The sequence below is a fragment of the Catharus ustulatus genome, chromosome 6 (genome assembly GCF_009819885.2).
Source record: "Catharus ustulatus isolate bCatUst1 chromosome 6, bCatUst1.pri.v2, whole genome shotgun sequence".
NCBI lineage: Eukaryota > Metazoa > Chordata > Aves > Passeriformes > Turdidae > Catharus > Catharus ustulatus.
The window spans coordinates 34649412-34672174 of NC_046226.1; the positions used below are offsets into that span (position 1 = coordinate 34649412).

General features: G+C 48.4%; 2 protein-coding genes across 4 annotated transcripts in view; one reads left to right on the forward strand and one right to left on the reverse strand.

Annotated features, from left to right (window-relative positions):
- Window positions 1-11615: 11615 nt before the first annotated feature.
- Window positions 11616-16501, reverse strand: CCDC177 (coiled-coil domain containing 177). The gene has a single exon (XM_033062048.2). The coding sequence runs from the start codon at window positions 16484-16486 to the stop codon at window positions 14588-14590; it is 1899 nt and encodes a 632-aa protein (XP_032917939.1). The 5' UTR covers window positions 16487-16501; the 3' UTR covers window positions 11616-14587.
- SUSD6 (sushi domain containing 6) overlaps window positions 16436-22763 on the forward strand; it is an 87409-nt gene continuing 81081 nt past the window's right edge. Inside the window, exons 1-2 of one of the 3 annotated variants that reach the window (XM_033062049.1) lie at window positions 16436-16518; window positions 18234-18381. The gene's annotated coding sequence lies outside the window, so the exon portion shown is untranslated. Of the gene's footprint in view, window positions 16519-17495; window positions 18382-21585; window positions 21695-22763 lie in introns of those variants that run through there. The other 2 variants (XM_042779381.1, XM_033062050.2) reach the window with 2 other exon arrangements.

Genomic DNA, 22763 nt, shown 5'->3' on the forward strand with positions numbered 1-22763 from the left:
CAAATACTGCTTTGCACAGTGAGTATACACCTTTTTCCTGTCTATCCAGCTCTCCCTAGCTTTGAACAGGATTGCAAGCTGGCTGCTCCTCACCTTCCCCTCCAGGCTGCTCCCTCAGCTTTCTGTTTATTCTTCTTTGGCTAGCTAGGGCTGTTTTCCCAAGCTGGAAATTAGCCTCACCCTGGTGGGGTTTGCAGCAGCCAGGAACAGTGGGAGGACAGTTCTGCCATGGTGGAGATGGGGGGGCTGCTCTCCTTGGAGTGCAAAGGAGGTGAGACACGCCCTCATAGCTGCTCATGCTTTTTTCATAACACTGGCTTCTTGTCTAGAAATATTATTCATCCTGCTCCAAAGTCTTTCTGACTTGAGCATTTCATGCAGAAAATGCACAGCGATGGGCAGTGAACACCCCAGGCTCTTAAGCAGGCACCTTTCCTCCCTGCTTCACAACCCACCTCACATGTGACTGTGGGCCACGTGTGGGTACAGAGCTGGGCAGGGTGCTGCTGGGTGTCCCTCACCTCAGACATGCAGCTTGAGCCATTTTGGAGTCTTTGTGCCAGGTCCTGTCCCAGTGTGTTTCACAGGGGCAAGGGGCAGGCAAAGGAACCAGTCCCCTCCACTGGACCTTCACTCAGAGGAGTCATCTATTCAAAGAAATATTTCATAATCAATATTTTTATTGTTTTCCCTGAAAACAATTTTTCCAAAAGCAATTTCCAGTTTTTCGTCAGAGGCAGAGATCAGACCAGAAAGTTTTACCCTCAGATGAAGCTTGGTGTGCTTTGTAACTGAAGGTGACCCTGGAGGCTGTGTCTCTAGTGTAGCCACACTGCCAGACCCACAGAGAAAGCCCTGGAAAGGACAGCACCTTCTTAATCCTGCATCTTTCAACAACCTGCTAAAGACAGGCTGAGCACCTCCCCATCTGCCCTGGATGTGCTCATGGCTGGGCATGCAGCTCCTGTGCCAGGGAAGGGGCAGGTAGCCTGTCCCTAGCAGGGGCTGGGCCATGAAGCTCAGGGATAATGTGGTTTCTGAAGCTAAGCACATAGAAAGTTTGATGTGCCCTTTTCCTTGCTGCTGCTTTTCCCTGGAAAAACAGTCTCAAATCACAGAGGCCATAGAACTAGTGCATTTCCTAGCTCTAGCATCATATAAATAAGTCAGGTCAGACAGATGGTGTGCCAGAAATTTCCTCAACATTTTCATTTCATGACTTAACAGACTGCACTATATATCCTAAGAGCCCTGGAAAGACATCCCTCTTACATGCACCACGGATGTTTTAAGTATCTCTGAATGTCACTGGAAAAAACCAAGAAACTGTTTCCTTGGAGGATATGTCATGTGTGTCCCAGACAATGGGCTCATGGGGAAAATGGAGGCATGGAGCTGCTGACTTCTTGTAGCTGCAGTGCAGCAAGGGAGAGGTGGTGTTATAAAGACTTCCTGGTTTGAGGCTCTGAATTAATTTGAATTGTTTTGCACAATAATGGGCTTGCACATAGTACTGCTGTAATGGGATAGCCAGAGAATCAGATGCTGTGGCTGCCTCTGCAGCAGGAGACATCAATTATGGAAGAAGGAGGCTGTGCTGTATAAGGTCAGAAGACAGTAGGACAGGACTATATTCAGCTTTTTCTCTCCCTGTCCGTGTGATGTTTGCCGTGGCAGGGTGTGAGTTCCCAAGGCAACCTGGAATGAATCCTCTCTCCTTTCTAAGGAGAAATGGGTCAGTATTGGCCATCCCCACAGCCCTGATACCACAGCTGCCGTGTTATGGATGCTAGTTACAGTAGTAAAGCCATGACTTCAGCTCACTTTCTGGAGGCTGTGTGTGGAGAAATGTGAATTGTGCAGAAGTGGGATGTGGGTACTCATCTTTAGATAGACAGCTGTGCCAAAGACAAATCAGATTTTACTTTATGGAATCTCCTTTCTCCTTAATCTTCAGAGATTTATTGAAAACAGCCTCTAATCTCTTCTGCTTGCTGCAGACAAGTACGTTTCACCTACTTATCACAGAGTGAATTTTAGTGCCATTCTTAATCTATGGCAGAAAAGGCTTGGGAACAGGATGTGCAGCATGTCATCTTTGGCATACACCAGGGATTTCCCCATCTGCATTAACTGCTGCCTGGACCAACACATTCCTACACAAAGCCTGCACAGACCCTCCAGGAGGTTTTCAGAAGCAGCAGCTGGCTGGGGAGCATGTGGGCTAGCAGGCTTGGCTGTGCACTGGGAGCCAGAAGGCAGAGGAGTTCCTGAGGGAAGCCTGGCAAACCCAGCTGGCAGTGCCTGAGCAAGGGGAAGGAGAGGAACCAGGGTGCTTGGTGGGAGGGAGGGCATCTCACACAGCAGGCAGGATTTGGTACCACTAATGGGGAGAGGAAGGAAAGCAGTTGCTGTCCCAGCTCTTAGACTTATTACTGGGGGAGTATATTTAATTACATACATTTTCCAAGAGCTATTTGTATCTAGACATGTATTGAACATTTCTGGGGAAGATTAATAGTTATCCAGGCTAGGTGCCATAACCTTTGGAGGCTGAAGGTTAGTGAATACCCTGGGAGAGATGGTCCTGTTTTTGGTGGCCATGTTGTCATCTGGAGCATGGTAGAAATGTAAAGAAGTCATAGGAAGGAGATGAAACTTAATGAAATGGAAAAACCTAGTAAGTAGAGGTGCTAGGCTAGAGCTCCATGGCAGGAGAAAGCAGCTCATGCCATTCCCCAGCTGACGTGGTGCACCTGTGCAGCCATTTCCCTTTCTGGAGAGCACCTTGTGTGCAGAGCTTGGTCAGAACAAGCTCTAGGTTGTGTACCCAGCTACATTTCACAGCTCCATCTCCACAGCCACATCCCTGTGAAGAGAAGTAAACATAAGACAGGTAGGGCAGTGCTTGATTTCCATGTGGTTAAAAGGGGTCCTTCTTCACATGCTCTAGAAGAGAGATGTGTTTTTTCTGAAGGGGTTGTGCAGCTTTCAGCTACAAAGTCATATTGAGGTTTTGTGCTTGCTGCAGAGACAGTGGCTATGGGAGAGACACTGGAGAGAGGGTCCCCAGTAGACTGTAAGGTGGATGGTCCTCAGTGCATGTCCCTGTCTCTGCTCTTGAGAGTCACTTTATGGAAGGAGATTTTTTTTTCCTAATTAAGAACAATATAGAAAATATGTAATGTCAGATTTCCCCAAAGGCACAGAGAAATGCAGGTGGGAAAGTGAGGGGAGCGGAGGAGCAGCAGTTGAATGGAAAATCTAAAGCTTTATTAGTGCTGTTTTCCACTGTGGGGTGTTGTCTCCTTTGCCTGAGGTAAGAGATAGGGAAAAAGGACCTTTATTTGCAGCTAGCTCATCCAGGCCCCTTGCCTGGGAGGCAGGTTATTTGCTCTGCCTGCCAGCGCCTCTGCTGTGCCTTAGCTGTTAGGTTGGAGGTGGCTGTATGGAAAGGGCTGATGTCCAGGAGGATGAACAGCATGCACATAACCTCAGTGAGCTCTTTGGAAGATCCACCAAGCTTAATAGAGACACACATCTCAGAGACAATCAGACCCTTCATGTTCTGAGCTAAAGTAGTAAAAAACCTTTTTATTTTTGGTTTATAGCTGAAGAACAGTGAAATTTGCTAAGCTGTCTTAATCTTGTGTTTTAAGGTGGGAGCTGCTTCTCTCACATTCCACAGCAGCACTGCAGGAATCATCTCCTGGTGGGAAGATGGGGAAGAGCAGTGACCCTGGCTGCAGCATGGCCCTTGTTGCTCACAGGTAAGGCACACAGACTTGGCAGGGTGTGAATGTTTCACAGACAAACCAGGGCCTTTCGGGAGCAGCTGGGCTGCAAAAGGTGAGACATGCTGAGGGAGGTGAGAAGATGTCATTTGAGTGCTTAGCTGCTTTTGAAAGGCTCAACAAGGAAGATTTAGCACATGTGTCATTTCAACCAGAGTCTTCAGGACCTAGACTCTTGTAGAGATGAGGATTCCTCCTCTGGAATTCCTGTCGTGTCTGTGACACGAGGAAGTCACCTGGAGAGCTGCGAGCTATTTGTACTACCCAGCTGTAGGTAGAGAGCCTCATCCTCTCAGCCTGTTTCTGTAATCTCAGTTTACACCTTCCTTGCCTATGAAAAGGTGCTGCTTTTGGCAGCCACCAGGCAGGAGACCATGGCTTATCCTGCCTGGCTTTGTGCAGAGGGTCCTGAGGCACTTAGAGCGATGCTGTGGGAACAATGTCCTGTGCTAGTGCCCAGTAAGAGCCTCACCTTGTAGCTCTCTGTGCCAGGAGTTTTCCTCACTCTTTTATGGTGGCAGCAGGCCTGGGCTCTCTGTATTTAAATCTCAAGTGGAGAACTTTTCCCCCCACAGGTGTGAGTTGCCCTCTCGCAGCCCATCGCTGTGCAGTGAGCTGTGGGGCTGGCAGACCCTGCAGCTCTGCCCAGCTAACACAGGAATAGGACTTCCCACTTCTGCTGAAACTGATGTGTAGAATCTAGGTCCTCTGAAACTCTATTTCTAGACATGCAAGTTCCCCCCAAGATCACTTCTCTTTGGCCCAGTCTTAGTGCTCAGTTAGTTCTTTGGTCTCTTTACTACACGTGCCAAAAACATCCAACCATCAAAACCTCTTGCTCTCAGAGGGACAAGTTTGGAATAAGGGGTGTTTAAGAGAGGGGAATGTATGCACCCAAAACTGAATACCATTTTTGCTCTGTTTATCTTCCCCTGACACCAAAAGACAGTTTGGGGCAGGTGAGAAGTCATGCTGCACTTCCATAGCATCTTAGCAGAATTACTTCCCCAGAAGCAGCAATAAAACTGTGGCCTGTGGGCTTGCAATGACAGTTCAGCTCTTCATTTTGTTCCAAACCCTGGCTGCGTTATCTGTCAGGAAGATAATTCCTTGACCTTGTGGTCAGGGGATGAGTGCTTTGCTTAGTGATTAAGCCACTGCAGTAGATAACATGCCATGTTTAATCCCTTTGGTAGCTGGTCCTGGAGGGGGGCAGGAGGGGCTGCAAAAATACAGTGGCTTGCAATAGGTCTGGAGACCTCAGAAACGGTGGCAACAATGCAGAAACTGTGGCTGTATGTGCCCATCTTCCTAAGTTAATTTGGAGGCAGACTGGAAAACAACCAGCCTATCTAGGGCACTATTTTGTCAAGTGATAGAGCCATATGGTACAAAAACCCCACAGCCGTCTGAGGGCTTAGGCATGTCAGAAATCAGGGAGTCCCTTTGCGTACTGATCCTGTCTGCTAGCTGGCATCTATAACAAGAAGGTTTATAATTATTTTTGCCTTCCGATGGGGGAAGGGACTCCTGAATAAACAACTAATCCTGCTGATTTGAACTGGGGAAGGATAAGATACAACCTTTGCTGCTGCTTCAAAGCTGTGGCTGTGAAGCATGCAGCTGGCAGGCAGCTAGTGTGCTGGAAAGCCCCACAAGCTTGCCTTATTCCAAGCAAGTGCAGCAAATGCATCAGAGCACAGGTGCATGACCAGCTTTCAGATTGTACAAACTGAGGAATGAAGCCCACTCTTGCAGTGGTGTCTAGGGTCCTGTCTGCAAGTGAAATTGGGGAGAGCTTTGACTGACAGGGTCTCACCTAGGAGGTTTCATCCCCACAGCCAGACTTCTGTCCCCTGCTTTTTGCTGTAATTCTGTTTCTTACCCCTACCAGAGAAGATGGAGACATGAGCCCACATCCAGCTTGCCAGCAGTGAGGCATTATCATTCTTGAGGGAAGACTCTTGGGTTTTTTGAGCAATCCTCTCTTCCCAGGCTGTCACTGCATAGTTAAGGATTATGATTCTCCACTAATCTGTTTTTTCCCTTTCACGAGGTCCCTGCCCTCTTTGGAAACAGCCCCAGCCTCAGATTACCTCTGGCTGTGGAGCCACCTCTGTTGGACACAGGAATGTGCTAGCTGTCGCCATGTGCTTGCCCTTGGGCAATTGACCTCAGCAGGCAGGAACCAATCCCGGGTCTGGTGGCTGAATCGAAGTGGTTGCTTACAAATATGGATCTGGTCTTTGTGAAACACTGTCAGCCAGCAATCCAGCTCCCCAATGAGAACCGGACTGTGGGCATGCTGTGGGTCTACACCAAACCCTGCCAGTTTGGTATTAGTCTTTGAGAAAGAAAAAACTGAACATCTTAAAAAAAAAAAAAGAAATTAAACAAAAAACCCAAAACAAATGAAACCAAAACAAACACCCCCCCCCCCAAAAAACTCAATAACCTAAACAAACAAGCAACTCCCCCAAAAAAAACCCAAACCAAAATGCCCCAACACCATTCTTCATTCCCTGAGGGTACCTAAAATGAGTGCAGCTTCTTGGCCATGTACATCTGCTGCATGAGACATATAAACTGTGTCTCCTATGACTTTAAGGGTATTTAAATAACTCCTTTTGTTATTTATTTCTTCTTCAGATGTTCTTTCATTTCCTCTGGAGAGTCATTTTGTGCCTCCAATTTCCCCATGGAAAAACTTATGCTAAAGTAATCCTCCACACATCTGATACGTGGATTCCCTGGCCAGCCTTGCCTGCTTGCAGGACGCCTGCCTGTACCTGAGGACACTGCAGTGCGTTGCCATGGAGAGGACTCAGACAGCATTACTGGGTCAGCAGGTACTGTACAGCATGGCAGTTCACACAGCACTGGTGTCAGGATGCATGGAAAGGGCTATGCAGGTTCCAGGAGAGTCTGCAGAAATTCCCCAGCTAGCTTACAGCAAATTTTCTGTGCATTTGGGGACTCACAGGCTGTGACTGACTCATGGCATCTCTGTTATGCTACAGTGTCTCTGCAGGGAGGGATCTGCAGGCTCCCAGAGATGGCAGGAGCTGCAAGAAATCTCTGGAGTAGCACAGTGCAGTCTGATCAGAGATATTCAGAGAGGACAGTAGCTCTTGGTGTGAACATTATTGCCTTCAGGAATCTCTACTTCTACAATTTTTTGATGGAACCCTAAGTAAAATGCATTGAAACACCGGATTCTGCACACAGATTGTGCAGGTTTTTTGAAAAATTGTAGGAATCACAGAAGATTTCTGTTACAAGACAGAGTGCCTTCTGACTGGGAAATAATATAAACTCACAGCACCCAAGGGATGTAAGCTGGAGTGACAGCTACCATGAAAAGGAGTATGGAGTATATCTACAGCTAACTCGTGAGGTGTTCTAGTGTTGCATAAAGCCCTGAAGCTTTCAGTCTGCCTACCTGCCCGCCATTTTCTGAGAGCAGGCAGGTCACCTCTGATTTACTGCAACCATCCTCCCCAGTTTTACTTCTTCCTGAGCAGCAGTAGGTGAAATGGTAAAAGAAAAAGCATTAGGACTTATAGCTGTTACAACATACCTAAAATCCCTGTCGTGACAGGTTATGCAGACCTATATGAGCTTGATATGAATTTACTGGTAGAGTCCAGGTCATAAGGAGAAGCTGGTGATAGTGGTGATAGGATGGATGTATCTTAGGATGGCAGCCTGTCCCCAGAGCACCAGTGCATGATGCAGTGATGATTGTAGAAAGGAAAGCTTCCCTCTCAGGCAATAAGGGGCACTGCTTCCCATCCCAAGCATTGGACTAAGTGGGGAGTGCAACAGCTCAGCACTTCCTCTGGGGCTGTTAATGCTTGCCCCATTCATGGTACTGTCTGGGAAAGCAATGCAAGGGAAGTAAATTAGCAGTGGTGTTTGATAATTATAAATAAAACAGTAGCATCCCTTTGTTATGCCACAACACCCCAGTTCTTCCGTAGGTTTTCAACCTAAACCACCCAAAGCCCAGATTCAGACAGTTCCTGCAGTTGCTCGTGCACAGATATGCCCCAGTTTAAGGAAGAGCAGGGCAAATTAGTTTTCTTGAAGCCTCTGCAGACGAGGGAGACTTGGCTGCACCCTATGGTCACCTACCCAGCTGCAGGCAACGGGAGCAGGAGGCTCAGGGTCAGACTAGGAAACAAGGACAGCTTGACAGCTTCAGGTGGAAGCTGAAAATGCAGAGGCTCCTAGAATGTCTGGACGAGGGCTGCTGAAATTCCCTGATGAGAACAAAATACCACTCTTCCATCAGGGTTCATGTCAGATGTGGACTGAGTCCACTCAGGATGGCTGTCTAGTGGTCCCTCTAACAGTGAAAATAGTGCCTGTTCATGGATCTCACCTTTTCCTTGAAATCTCAAGAAATAGATGCTGTTGGGAGGCAATCATAAAGCCTGTCTTTGTCAGCATGTACAGGAGATACAGGTATAAGTAGCAAAGCTTGTGAACAGAGTGGTCCCCTCCTAGGGTCTAAGAAATCGCATGCAATGTGGCACTTAACAGAACTTTCACCTGTTGGCATAATATGGCTTTTTTCAGGAGGGAAAGAAAAATGGCTTTCAGCTTTACCTACACATCTGTGTTTGATGCTCCCTTCCTTATTTATTTTTGTGTCTCTTATAAATCATTAAATAATTGTCAAAAATAGTACAGCTTACCTTGGAGGTGATTAAAAAAGAGATGAAATTACCGCATCACCCTCCTAAAAACCAAAACATTCCCAGTAGCACCCAACAGACGAAGAGCAAAATCTCTTATTCCTCACTATTTACCTTACTATTTAACAAGGTATTTCTGTGCCAGCTGCTCTTCCTCTCAGTTGCACTGAGCTGCTTAAGCAGACACTGCTTTGTAAACACCCAGAAACACAGTGTCCAGCACCAGGGTATTGACAAATTTGTCACCCAATCTAAAAACAGCAGTTGATTTTGACCCTCCCATCCCACTGCCTGGGTACTGCTCACCAGGAGGAAATTTTCACCGAGCTCTTGAAAGCATAAGCTCTGCCAAGCCACTGTGATTTACATAAATAATGAAAAGTTTAATATATCTAGGCTGTATTTGCTCCTGGAATAACTCTGCTGGCCCTGGAGAGCTAACTAATGGGATGAACTAGGCCCTGTAAGTTTAATGTGCTGACAGTGTTATTGTATGCTGTCATACATATTCATCTAAGTGATTCTAGCTAGCCAGGGTGAAATAAGGATACTCAGTCCATGTTTACTCACTGATTTAACATTTCCATCTCTATCTCCTGCCCATTTCTGCTCTCACCCTGACTCTGTCCCAGTGTAGGCTTGTCTAACCTTCAGGCCCCCCATTTAAAAGTGTTTCAGGGTTTGGGGACAATGGCCAGAAGTGGTGGCTGGTGGCTTAAAACCTTTATCCTCCATGAAGCACCAGCTGCAGATCAGGAGTCAGGGGAGCTGCCACAGCAGAGGCACAGGGATAACCTTCCACTGCAACCAGGAGAGGTTAATTAGAGGACTGCATAGGGATTAGGGAGGAAGTGAGTGAGAGCTCCAGCTGGATCAGAGAGGTCACCATGGCCCAGGGCAAATCACATCAGTTCTTTCTGCTTCAGTTTGCTTGTACTTAGGCTGGGGGCGACAACTAGTTTACCTCACAGCCAGGTCCTGAGATTAAATGCAGGGAGCTGTGCAAAGCACATAAGAACAAAACAGCACTGGCAGTTTGGTTTTGTAATATAGGGTGATTCTTACTGCCAGAGTGGTTTTGTAATGTGGAGGATTCCTTGCTGAATGGCAGGAATGTAGGAGATAAGTGCAAAGTTAGCAGAGAAAGACTTGGGTCCTTTCAGACTAAAATCTTACAATAACAAGGTAATGTTTCACAGTAAATACACAGGCTCAAAGAATGGGCCAAGGACAAAGAAGTCAGACCTAGAACCAAATTTTTTCATGTCCTAATGTTACGACATGTGGGATGTCGTAGGGCATATGTGGGCATATTCCATTATGACGACTCTCAAGACTGGCCTCCCCAGAGTGCTGGATGTTCTCCATGAATGGAGAAACTGTTTCCAGGCTCTTGTGTTGGAAGAGTTTTGCATTTTTTTCCTTGTTTCCAGTGTTTTCTCTTCAAATACCACCTAGTAATATCTCACCAAAAACGGAGGGCAGAGCTGCTGCCTGCCTAGAAGCCAGAAGCATTTATGATTTTCTTACCGTGCCTCTGTACTGGCTCTTTAGAGTGGGTGGTACTTGCTTGTCAAGGACTTGTGGGGCTGCACTCCCCCAAGCAGCTGTATCAGGGCTCCATCAGCTCCCACTGCAATATCCCTGTACTGCACTGCAAAGGTGTCTTGGGGCTCACTTCCACAAGGACTGGGCTAAGCCAGTGTCTTCCTCTTTTTTGCCTATGACAGCATTCTTTTACAACTATGCAGGCTAAATCCAGTCCGAACAAACTATATTCCCTGGGAACTTGACTCAGCAAAGCATTAGAGTTTACATTTAATTGCTCTGAAGGGAGCCTGTGTGATGAGAACAGATCACAGCTCACCTTCCAGAGCATCTCTGCTCTCCTGATGTAGTGGCTGCTCTGCTGAACAACAGTACAGTCCCAGGTCCACAGAGTAGAATTGTGTATGAAGACACCAGTTACCATTTCTAATGTGCCACATCTCACTAGCTTTGTATCTCATCCTTAGAGCTGGCTGCATATTCTTTAAAACAAAACTCCAATAAAACCAAAAATAGCCCAAACCAAGAAAAATGTTCAAAATGGCATTTCAACTACTACATTTTTGTCTTTACCAGCAGAAGAACGCCCACAGCTGAAAGCAAGTCTCTCTTTGATGCAACAACTGCAGCAATGAGAAGCCATCCTCAGGTAGGATATGATAAGCCTGGCTATGTATTGCTAATTCTGTTTCCCACACCTCCCTGTCCAGCCTTGGCTAAATGAAGACATGTAAATCAAACTAAGGCCCCTCTCAAACCTGTGGGCACTGCATATTCAGCATTTGTTTAGCGAATAGAATTCCTCTGGCATCAAGAGAAATTTTAGCACAGAAAGAGTCTGGAGCTCCATAAGCATCCCAAGAGGAAAATAGTAGGTAACCCAAGAAATCTAATCCTCCCTCTTATTCATGTGGTGAAAGAACTTAGTATAAACTGGCTTAAAATCTACCTTGTGAAATATTAACTAGTGGTGATGCAGCTGCTCCTCCTAATAGCTTTTAGACGTATCTGCCAAATTCAATCTTAACAGAGAGAATGTGTTTTAGTGATGAATTTTGTGTAAAGAGGAATCATGCAGATAAGATTGCTGGCACTCTCTCTGGCACTGAAGGGCTCTAGTTTCAGCCCAGATGCAATTAAAAATTAGACAGTCCATATAAATATGTTTCTGAACATAAAAAACATGTTCCATTGTGTTCCAAAATTCCTCCAGAGCTCAGCCAAAAGAAACTGCTCCTTAGTCAGTGCTTCTCCTCCATGTTGATTACTTTTTTAGAGCTCCCTAACCTGCAGCTCAATAGCAAAAACACCAAATAAGCCCCATCTAAAAGGGCCATACTTTTTACATGTGACACAGGGTTTAATTTCTGTTCCTACAGAAATCCAGCAGTAAAACTCCTTCTCAAATAAACAGAAGCATAAGCAGACCCAAGAAATACCTCTCATCCTCCACCCAAACTGCTGACTTAAATTTTCCATGCTGCAATTTTAAACTCATAAACTCCACTGAATTTCATGGACTTTGGGCTTAAACCACTAGAGAAAAAATATATCCATACACAGATTAATGTCTGTTGAAAAAAAAATATTTTTTCTCAGATTGCACATTCAAAACTTGAGCTGTACACTGCACAGTACAGGAACACTAGTGCCAATCCAATTACCATCATGTAGGTTTGTGTTGATTAGTTCAGCTGTAGCCCCAAGGTGTCAAACTCAGTCAGCAGGAAGAGATGGACCCCAGGTGTAATTACAGTCAGTAGCCAAGATGTCATCTGGGCTGCAGAATGTTCTCCATCTGGAAATGCCCTTGTCAGAGGGAGGTTTGGACAGTCTTCAGGTAGATTGCAGTAGAGCTTTAGGGAAAACATGCTGCTCCAGTTAGAGGCTGCCTTCTCATTCACCCACCACCATTTGCCTTCTTTTCACTGTTTCTCAGCCCTCCCCATTTTCCCTCTGCTAAATGAACCAAGCAGTGAATTTCAACCACAGTGCAATGATACAGGACGCAAAAGCCCTCATATCCATGCTGGCAGGCTTTCTCTGCAGCCTCAAAGGCTACAAACCAGATGAAACATTGGCTATGCTGGAGTCACTGCAGGTTTTATCCCAACTCTAGAGCTGTCAGGGAGCAAGGGCAGTTTTGCACTGGCTGGATTTGGGCCACTGGCCATCTCTTTTCTAGGTCTTTGCAGCTACAAGGGCACACATAGATCACTGCGGCATGGACAACACATGGAGAAGTCTGTGTTTTTTCAAGGACCTTGTCCAGTGTTAGAGCAGGATTTGTTTCACTGTTCTAATTGCTGCTTTGAGGACGAGGGTGAGGGGACAGCCTCTCTGCTGGAAACAGTAATGCAGCTGTCCTTTCCACAGCTAACAGATTTGGGCATTAATGCTTTTCACCAAGGGATGTTTTACTTTAATAACCACTCAAATAAATAAATAAATACATACATAAATATTACTTTGTGCTTTATAAGCAACATTTATCCAAAGTCTTTGAAGTGCTTTGCCAAGCCGAGTCTTACTATTTCCTATGAGTCCCAGCAACCCCAAGAGCCTACCTCTGCTTCCATTTATATCAATAGGAGCAGGTCCAGCCTCTGAGGACTTGCCTGGCATTACACAGTGAGCCAACGACTGACAGAAAAACCTTTGCTCAGGTGCCCTAATTCCTACTTTCTGCTGCCTGCCCTTAACACCACCAATTGTACCACGCTTCAAAGACCAAGTCATATAAAAATAAAAAAAATACCTACTTCTTAATTTTCAACACAGTTTTGTGTAATGCCTCTAGCCTTGCAGGGCACCAAGGTGTATTTGGTCTATTGTTACTGTTACTGTTCATTTAAGACCTTCTTTAAAGCCTTCTAGGAGGACTCTGACCAGCTGTTAGCTCCTGGGAAATTCTGGTAAGAAATCTATGCATGCGAGACTGTATGTCTGTGCCATATGCCAACCCTCTTCTGGTTGTCTCTTCTACACTGTTGTACGTCACGGACATCCGCAAAGAAACAAGATCCTGTCTTGCTGCTTCTCCTCCATGCTCCAGGTCTGCCTGCTATCACCAGAGCAACCCAATACGGCATCACAGATGGTGGAACAGAGAGCTGATGCTGCTAATGGAGCCAGGAAAAAACCAAACCAAACTGCCTGCATTGGATATGTGCTTGCAACTCCAGCTCAACAGAGAGTAAATGTGGAAACCTGGAGCAGAACACTGTTGTATTTGAATGCAGTGCACAGGTAGGCTTTTCACATTTCTGGTGTATTTACTTGCAGAAGGACTCAGTTCCCTGTAAAGAGTATTGAGTTAGCTCTTACAAAAAAGACATGATCCCCATCCAAGCGAATTTGTAACGTACCTTATTTTGTGCATCTACTCTTTCTTGTGCTCTTTCTTGAGCTCTTATGCTCTATACTACTCTTAGCACCAGTGGCAGAGAAATGCTGCCCTGCTCAGTAGACAATGATAAGAGTTGGGCAAACGTCTCATTGTATGCAGCTCATGAGAACTATAAGGCTGGAACTCTGGAGAACATCTGGTACAATCTCCTGCTCAAGATAGAGCAAATTGGATAAAGGTGGCTGAGGGTCTTCTTGGGTTTTGAGAATTCCTAAGATGGTGATTTCCATTTATGAGTGACCTCTGTATTTCCCCCAAAGACCAGATTCCACAGGTTCATTCACTTTTACATCTTGATGAACTTGTGTGGATGCCCGTCAGTTTGTGGACTGTCCACAAATTTCTCTGCTTTTCTCCCTCCTCCAAAAAAAAATAAGGAATTCTACAGATGTTTGTAGGAGAACCTTGAAAAGGAGAAGAAGAGGTGAGAATACCTGGGAGGGGTAACAGTTAGAAAAAGCAAAATTGAAATTGTGTTTGCAAGCCCTTTCACACAGCTTCTGCCCAGCTCTGATCATGATGTCTACTTTACATGGCCTGGATCTGTGCTTTCCCTAGCTTGGTACTAGCAGCAGCCAAGGAGCACACAGGGTATATGGCATTCTGTACTCCAGCTTTCCTCACCTTCAGCATGGGAATAGCAGCTTTGAAAATGCAGTCCCTTAGCTTAAATCAAACTGCCCATCACTCCAGGCAGAATCGGCTTGAGTGGTTTTGGTTCTTTTTCAGCAGGCTCTAGTAGTCAGCAAACCTCTGTTTGCATTTCCAGCTGGAGAGTGCAGCTGTAGTCATCCCTCGTATAAACAATCAATCAGTAACTGAGAGGTTCAAGCAGGTTTTGCAGCCCTCTGAAAAAATGTATGTGCTTGTGGGGTGGAGGACACAAAAACTTGCTTCCTCTCTGTAAAGATGACTGAGGTCAGTCTTTAAAACACACCCAGAACGAAAAATGTTTTTAAAACAGTATGTGAAATAGCTGCCACATTTTTGTGCGGTACCCTGCTCTCCCAAAATACAAAATTACGGTGGATGTTGGTTTTCGTTGTTTTTTTAAATGCTCATGCCAAGGAGCTTTCTGTCACATTAAGATGGATAACCAGTGGTGCATCCTCACTCATCCATGACACGATCTTTCATTTCTTACTAAGGTGAGCATGCAGTTCTGCTTCGAAGGCCATCTTGTCAAAGGTGCGCATGTTCGTCTCCTCTCGCACCTTTTCCCGGACGTGGAAGGATGCTCGAGCAACAGACCTGGCATTCTCTAAGACTGTCCTCTTCTCCTTGAAAATCTGCTCACTTCTCTCCAGCTTCCTCTCTATAGAGAGGAGAATCTCCCTGCGCCGTAAGTCCTCATACTCTTCTACCTTTTGCTTGTTCATCTTCTGCACTTTTTCCTTTTCCAGACGGCTCAAGACCACTTTGCGGGCTTTTTCTTGGACAGCCTCTTCAGCCACCTGGGCAGCATGCTGGAGCTTTCTCTCTGTCTCTCTAGCCAGTGCTTCCAAGTGCTCCTTCTGCTCTCTTTCCTTCTTCTCTGCTGCCAGTTTAGCTCTCTGGATCTGCATGTCCTCACGCCTGGCCTTCTCCCTTAGCTCCTGGTTCCTCTTCTCCACAAGCTGCTCATAGTTCTCCTGGGCCTTTGTCAAACTCATCTTCAGGGATGCCTTCAGCATTTCCTTCTCTTCTGCCTCTTGCTTGGCCAGTTCCTTGAGCAAGGCCTCATGTTTCAGCTTCTCTGCTTGGTTGAACAGTCTCTTTTCCTTCTGCAGCTGCACCTCCTTCTTCAGCCTCTTCTGTGCAGCTGTGGACAGCTTCTCTTGCAGGAGCTGCTCCTCTCGCTCCTGGTGCTCCTTCTTGACCTCTTCCTTCACCTTCAGGTTGAGCTCCTGATGGAGCTTTTTCTGCTTGTCCTCCTTGATAGCCCTCTCCAGCCTCTCCCTCCGCAGCCGCTCCTGCTTCTCCGCTTGCTCCCGCCACCTCTCCTCACACACTAGGAGCTGCCTCTGCTTCATCAGGGCAGCTTCCTCCTGCTCCTGGTTCAGTCTCCCTCGCCGCTTCTCCACCTGGCTCTCCCACATCCGCTGACCCTGCAGGAGGGCCCTCTGCTTCTCCTTCTCCTCCTTCTCCTTCCGCTGCTCAGCCAGGCGCCGCTGGCTGTCCCACTGCAGATGGGCTGCCTGCCGCTGCTCCCGCAGGAGGTTGGCCTCCTGGTGCTTGGCGATCATCAGCGCCGCGATCTTCTTGTCTCTCTCTGGCACCTCTGAGAGACCCTTCTTCCTCTTCACCTCCCTGACGATCCTCTCGACTCGCTGGGCAGTCTGTGGTGAGTGGCTGAGGTCGCCCAGGCTGAAGCTGCGCCCCAGCAGAGCCCCATTGGCGGCGGCTACCCCCCGACCCCGGCCGCACACCTTGCCCCCGCGCTCCCGCAGGCTCTCCCCGCTGTAGGACGACGAAGCGCCCGACTCAGAGGAGGTCTTGCCCCAACTACCCTCGCGGCGCTTCTGCAGCGAGTCCAGGGAGTGGCTCTTGCCCTTGGCACCCCTCGATGCCCTGGCCTTCCCCCCGCCATGGGTCCGGGGCCCGCCGGCAGCGGCGGCCGCAGCCCGGGATGAGACGCGGGCGGCGGGCGAAGGCGGCAGGCTGCCGAGGGGCGCGAGGATCCGCCTCTTCTCCTCCCGGATAATCCTCTCCCGCTCCTCCCGGCACTGCTGCAGCTTGCGGCGGCGCTCCCGCTCGTAGGCCTCGTAGAGGCCGGCGGCGACCCGCATGGAGCGCCCGGGCGCCTCTCTCAGCAGGTCCCCCAGCGCCCGCGGCAGCAGCTCCACGGGCCGCACAGCGCAGCGGGCGCAGGCCTCCAGCGACCGCGGGCTGGTCAGCACGTACCGGCTGCCCTCCGCCGCCGCGCAGTCGAAGTTGTACAGGTCCAGGTGCAGCAGCGGCGACTGCTCTCCAGGACGGGCCGGCTCTCCCCCCGCTGCCCCCCCGGGCGCCGGGCAGGGCTGCGGGGGAGGCTCGGCCGGCGGCTCCACCATGGCTCGGCCTGCGGGGCAGAGAGCGGCAGCGGGTGAGCGGGCGGGCAGCGGGCGCGCAGACCCCTTTGTGTTCCCGGCAGGGGCGAGGAGCAGCGGGGAGGGGGCGGCCGGGCGCGCACCGGGGGTGCCCGGCTGGGCTGTGTTTGTGCGGGAAGGGGGCAGGATGCGGCAGGTGTTGGGCGCGGAGGGGCAGTGCCGGGGGCGGGCTGCCCGGGGCGGGGAGCCGTGTTTGGGCGGTCGGGCACAGGGGCGGGGTGCGGGAGGCTTTAGGAGGCGCGGATTGTGCCCTGTGGTGCGCGCGGGGGCGTTTGGGGTGACGGGGGTGTTTGGGGTGACGGGGGAGGGAGGGCGTTCAGAGTCCTCTGGCAGGGCTGGGCAGTGGGCGCAGAGTCGTTCGGCAAGGAGCGGGGACGCTGCGGGTGCACGGCGTGTGTCTGGGCCGGGAGGGCAGTCGGGGCTGAGGATGACCGGGCTACGAATGAGGATGCTTGGCGGAGTGGCGGTGTCCGCGGTGAATGGCTGAATGGAGAAAGGGATGCTCGGGGGTGTCAGGCAGGGCTGGCAGCGGGACCGAGACCTACTCCCGGGCCGCCGCCCGCGGCGCAAGACGGAGCCCCCCGCCCGCCCGGTCCCCCGCGGCACTCACCGGGCGGGCGCGGCCGCAGCCCCGCTCTTTGTCTCGGTGCCGGCGGCCTCGGGGATCAGGCGGGCGGCGGCGGCGGCGGCTCGTCCATGGCACCCCGGGCCCGGGGCGGCGGGCAGGGCGGCCGCCCGCAGGCTGCGGCGCCCCGCGCTGCCCGCTGCAGCCCCGCGCGGGGGGCGGGCGGAGGCGGGCGCGGGGGGAGCCCGCCCCGAGCCCCGCCGCCGCGCCGGGCCGGGCCGGGGGCAGCGCTGCGGCCGGGCGGGGACCCGCCCCCGCCTCCCCGCCAAGAGGGGCCGGGCCCCGCGCTGCTGCGGCGGGAGCGGCGCGGTGCCGGCTCGGGCGGCTGATAGGCGCCCGGCCCGCCAGGAGAGTGTTCTTCCCTGCAGGCGGGATTCCCCCTCCTTGGGTGCGCATCCCTTCATCCGTGCGTCCTGCCCTGCACCTGCCCCTCCGGGCTCATGTCTTTCCCTGCAGACCTTCCCTAAATGAGCGGTTCTTCCACGGTCGTGCGCCCTGTTTTGCACTATTTATGTACACGAACAAGCCCATCTGTATTTACCATTAATATATACAAGGATAAAAAGGATATAAGAAAGAACAAGTGATGCTAACCAGTTTTACAGATGGCAAACTGAGCCCCAGGGAGATGGAGGTGCCTGCCTTGGGCCACATAGGGAATTTATGCCAGAGCTGGAAACGAATGGTAAAGCTCTCAGATTTCGGTTCAGTTTCCAACCATGAAACCTTATTCCCTTTAGTGCTAGTGAAGTAAGTTGCTGCTTGTTGCAGAGATGTGTCAGGCAATACAGTACAATATTTTGAGTACCCACTTTGAATATGGTGCTTACAGTTACTTTGAGTTATCCCTGTTTTCTACAGGAATCCTGGGCTCAGCAGCCCCATAGGAGTTGTGAAATGCTTTGCTCTGGAAATAACATTCAGCCAAAAGAGGATCACTGCTGCTTGGGGAGCTGCAGAGCATCTGTGCCACTTAGTGGAGCAACTCTGATTTTTTCAGGCAGAGGACAGGAGTAGTAAATGCACCATTAGTCACTGTGTTATGAAGTCAATGTTTTTCAGCAATTTCTCATTTAACTTCTACAGGTATGCCTTAATATACTTTCCTTTAATAAAGAAGGATGTGGTACTCACCAAACGACTTTCCAGGATGACCCAGGACAAGGATACAGAGCAAAAGAAGGACCCAAAAAGGCTTGGGAGTTCTTAGCAAAAAGCTAAGGAGGAGCTGCAGGTTGGTTGTCATTTCATATTGTACAAGCAAAGATTGTGCTGGATGAATGCACAGGGTAATGATGCATCCAGAGCAAGTGAGCAAACTCCACCAGTAAGCCATATTGACCAGTCTGATCTCATTCATTCATCATCATGGTAGTCTGCAGGGGACAATTATAAAGCTTGGTTATTAGCCATGTGAAAAATCCTCAGGGGACAGCTCTGCCATCTGAAGAGCCCAGCCTTCTGGCTGGTGGGGCTAACCATTAATACTTGCTGTAGCACCATCAAGCTATAGCCATGTTGCCTTCTTATGGGAAGTATTAAACTAGTAAGTGTATATGCCAGGTAAGGTGTAGGCTCCTCCAAGCTTTTGGCATGTTGCTATTTCAGCCTTCATCGGGACTGTACTTGGGCCTTGATCTTTTCAGGTTTCCGTGTGGATCTTTGGGAGGCCTGTAAGTGGCCAAATGCAATTAAAAAGGGATTTATCAGGAGATTTTTAGAAGCAGCTGGGTGTGACTTCAGGAGACATTAACACACAATTCCCAAACACAGAGTCATATCCCTACCTCATCAAGACTGAAGGAGATTTGGGATGGGGAAGGAGCAGATCATTGGAGGAGTTTAAATGGATTGCTGCTAGTGAGTCGTTCTCCCAGACACAATTATAAAGCCTAATTCTCTGTTGGCTAGATATGTCTGGAAATCTATGTGCTCAGGTGGAGCAGTACTGTAAGGTTATGCTTTAATAAACATTTTCCAGTTTTGCATCGCTACTAATGATAGCAAGAGATGTGGGGCAGTGGAAAACTGGAACTACAGATTGAGTGGGTGGAAATTTTTGTATCGCTTAAACAAATTCTTCTATATGCCTTCCAACGCTCATGTGTTACTTACTTTCTTCCCATCCAACTTTAAAAGTGCCCATACCAGAGTTCTTTGCTCTCTTCATGTGAGCTATTTCACAACCTACTACAGCTCATTGGTAAAAGCTTTTGAGTTACTTTCAGCTTCTGTTTTCCCTCTCTTTGTTTTGTCTTCTCTAATTTGCACTTGCTCCTGCTTGGGTGTATGCCTTACAAATGTTTGTAAACGGTTTCTATGTCCCCTCGGAGACAAGGAACACACACTGTCATCACAAATCAATCCCCCATAGTTGCACAAGGAGCTATCACCTTATGTCTCCTCCCAGCGTGTCAGACTCTCACGGTAGCCATGGCCCTGAACTGAGCAGTGAGTTCCTGCCCAGCACTCACCTCTGTGTTGTCTGGCAGGATAGCTGCGTGCACATTCCTGGGGCTGGTGTGTTGCCTTCCTCCTCTCTAGCTAATTTCTTTGTATCCCCTTCTCTAATTTTCTAGCTCTCCCAAGGCTAGATCAATATAGTTTGATTTTTCCAGAACTCTTCCCTCCTCTGCCAAGAGGAATGTTAGTTGGTGAATTATTTCCTCCTTGCTAAGTAGCCTTTGTTTTCTAGGTTGAATCCTGTCTTCATCTAGTTTGCAATTTCTACTCTCTGTCTCAGGCTTTTTTATAATGTTGTTGGGATGACCCTGTCCCTGACCTATTGCATAGCTTCTTCAGCTCTCAGCCTGTTCCCTCTTTCTTAGACTCTTCCTGGTTTTGCACTGGAATATTCCTGCACCTTCATGAGCCCTGCACATAAGGGGAAAGTGAGAGAGGCGAGGAGAGGAGTCCTGTGACACAATTTTTACTGATAGCTCCCAGGCATATTGCCCTTCTCTTCCTAGCTGCTGCTGGGACATAGGCACCAAGCATCTGCCCAAATATGTCCTGTCCCTCTCCCAGGACACACCAGAGCCTCTCCAGCACAACCTTCTTCTGTCAGCAGGGTGGTTTAAGCACTAATTTAAAACTTTAATGAGGCACTCAGTTTAATGTTTTACTGATCCCCATTGCTGTGGTATCCCTGGTTCTCTCCCTCTGAACAGCCACTTGTCACATGCCATAATCCTTTGTTTTCAGTCCTGCAGCCCATCCACCTGAGTGATTTTACAGCCTGCTATGTGATAATGCTGAACATGAAGTCCATTTGACTTTATACATGGGGCTTGCCTGATAGCCAAGGTCCAAAGCCCAGCATGTCAAAATGTCAGTGTAACAACCTGACAAACGCCAAAGTCCTCTGTGAGATTTCAGTGTTGGTTCCTTTTTTACATTTCTCATGCTTTGCCTTTGGTTTTTGTCACTCTGTGCTTCTGCTCTGCCTGCAGTTCTGGCACAGCTTGCCTTTCCCTTCCTCCATGGGTGGCAGGAGGGGCAGGATTTCCTCCTGCTGCCACAGAGATGTGGCAAGGCCTCCCTCCTCTGTGGCCCCCTGCCAGGCTGTTCTGGTGAGTGCACAGCATCCTGAGAGACTTCAAAGTAACTGCCCAAAGCTGAGGCACTGTCCCCACTGCTCACAGCATAGAGGCTTTGCCTAATGTTGTCAGCTGTGGCTGACCCTCATCAGTCTCTAGGGAAATGGAGCTTCTGGCTGGGGCAGATGCCCAGAGCAGTGAAGCGGAGAAGAGATGGGACGTGAAGAGGTAGTTGGGAATGCTGACATACGGTGGCGGGCGATGCAGAGGGCTACTGCCAGAAGCAAAATGTTTGGCAGCCGCTGGGGACAGACTTGCATTGCAAATACTGTATCTTCACTCTAATATAAAGATGGAGTCTAAGGCCAGTGTGCTGATGGTGAGTTGTTATTTGGGTTCCTCTTGCTGGGAAACACCATAGTGTGTGTGGTGGTTGCTGTCATTCCAGCAATGAAATGTCAGTCCAGTCAGTCTTCAGAAATGAAAAGATTTTGTTGGTCCCTGGATCTGCAGAGAGTTGTCTTTCTCTGTGTTGAGGACTGGAAGCAGTGTTGCTGCATGGATGCTTTCTTGGGGTCATGCTGAACAGCTCTCTATTTGGCTTTGTGCAAGTTTGGCACATCTGCAGTAGTTTTGTATTTGGATAAACCTAGTCAGTTACCAGGGCTGTTTGAATAAAAATATGGTAGGCTGGCAGAGAAAATGAGGGGAAAAAACCTAGTCACTGCATATTTCCATGGAAACAAGTATAGGGGTGAGGGTAGATTTTATTTGGTTTTCAAGATATTCTGTTGTCAGTGGTTATTTCTGGAGCAATTATTAGAATGTTGGCACGTATTGGCAGAAACCAAACCTCAGATGTGGCTGTTGAACCTAATGCACACATTTCTTCTGGTCAGGCTTGGCTTCTTTAAAGAACTCATGAGACATGAGGGAGTTATGGAGCCCTTGCACATGATGAATCATGGAGGATTTGGCCCCAAGGTCATAGAGCAAACTTCAGATGAGGTAAACAAATACTTGAAATGAGTATGAGGATTGTCTTTGTTATAGGAGATCAGAGTACACCACTGGAGTGATTCCATGCAGGACTACAAACTACGTGTGGATGAGCTACTATCCATATACAAATAGTGCAGTGACCCAGAATTGTCTCTAATAAGCAAGTGCCATTGAGTGTGTAAACTCAACAGGAAGGGTACATCTTAATGCTACATGGTTACATTTTCAAGCTGAAATGCAATTACATCCCATTCATTTACTTGAAAACTGTTGGTTTTCAGCAAATGATCAGTCTTGCATGCTGCTTTAGTTTCCAAGCTGCGCTATTTATTCTAGCACAGCCTGGAAATCACAACATGAAGCTATTGAAAAACAGTGGGAAAAGCGACATTGCTGGTGATGCTCTTCCAGGGAAGTAAAACGCGAAGTGTAATCAAACAGAACAAACTGTCAGATTAAGACTGGAGATTTTAAATTATTTTTGTTTTAACTAATCTGAGGTGTTTATTAGCTGAATAGTAAGATTATTTTTCTTTTTGTATGATTTTTACCTTTGCCATTGCTTGGATTTTATCAGTTAGGTATTTTTAGAACTGCAAAAATCTCACATCATTCCTCCTTTGCCTATTGGAAGCCACATCAGAACACAGTATTCTAGGATATAGTATTTAATGTTCCAATTTAAATATGAGCTACTTTTCCATTCCTAGATTGTACTTGGTCTTGCCTGATGGTGCTGTGCCAAGGAGCTGGCAGCTAGAAAGAAGAGATTTGCTGTTTGCTTCTGCTCTTGTGTGGGAGTGATGCACAGCAGGGAGCATGAGAGGGGTCAGGAGTTGGAAGCTGGGCCTTTCCTTGTTTTGTTATCCATACACCCATGCTTATGGAGTGTAAAGGATGCATATGGGGCCAATGCACTCAGCCTGCATTGATGTCTATTATGGCCTGAGGAGAAAACCCATGCTAAACCCATGATGCCTGCTCTTGAATTCAGGAGAACTGGAAGACAAATATCCCACTCATGGAGGAAAAGTGAACACACATAGGCAGGGATGCATCACTCTCCCATATTAGG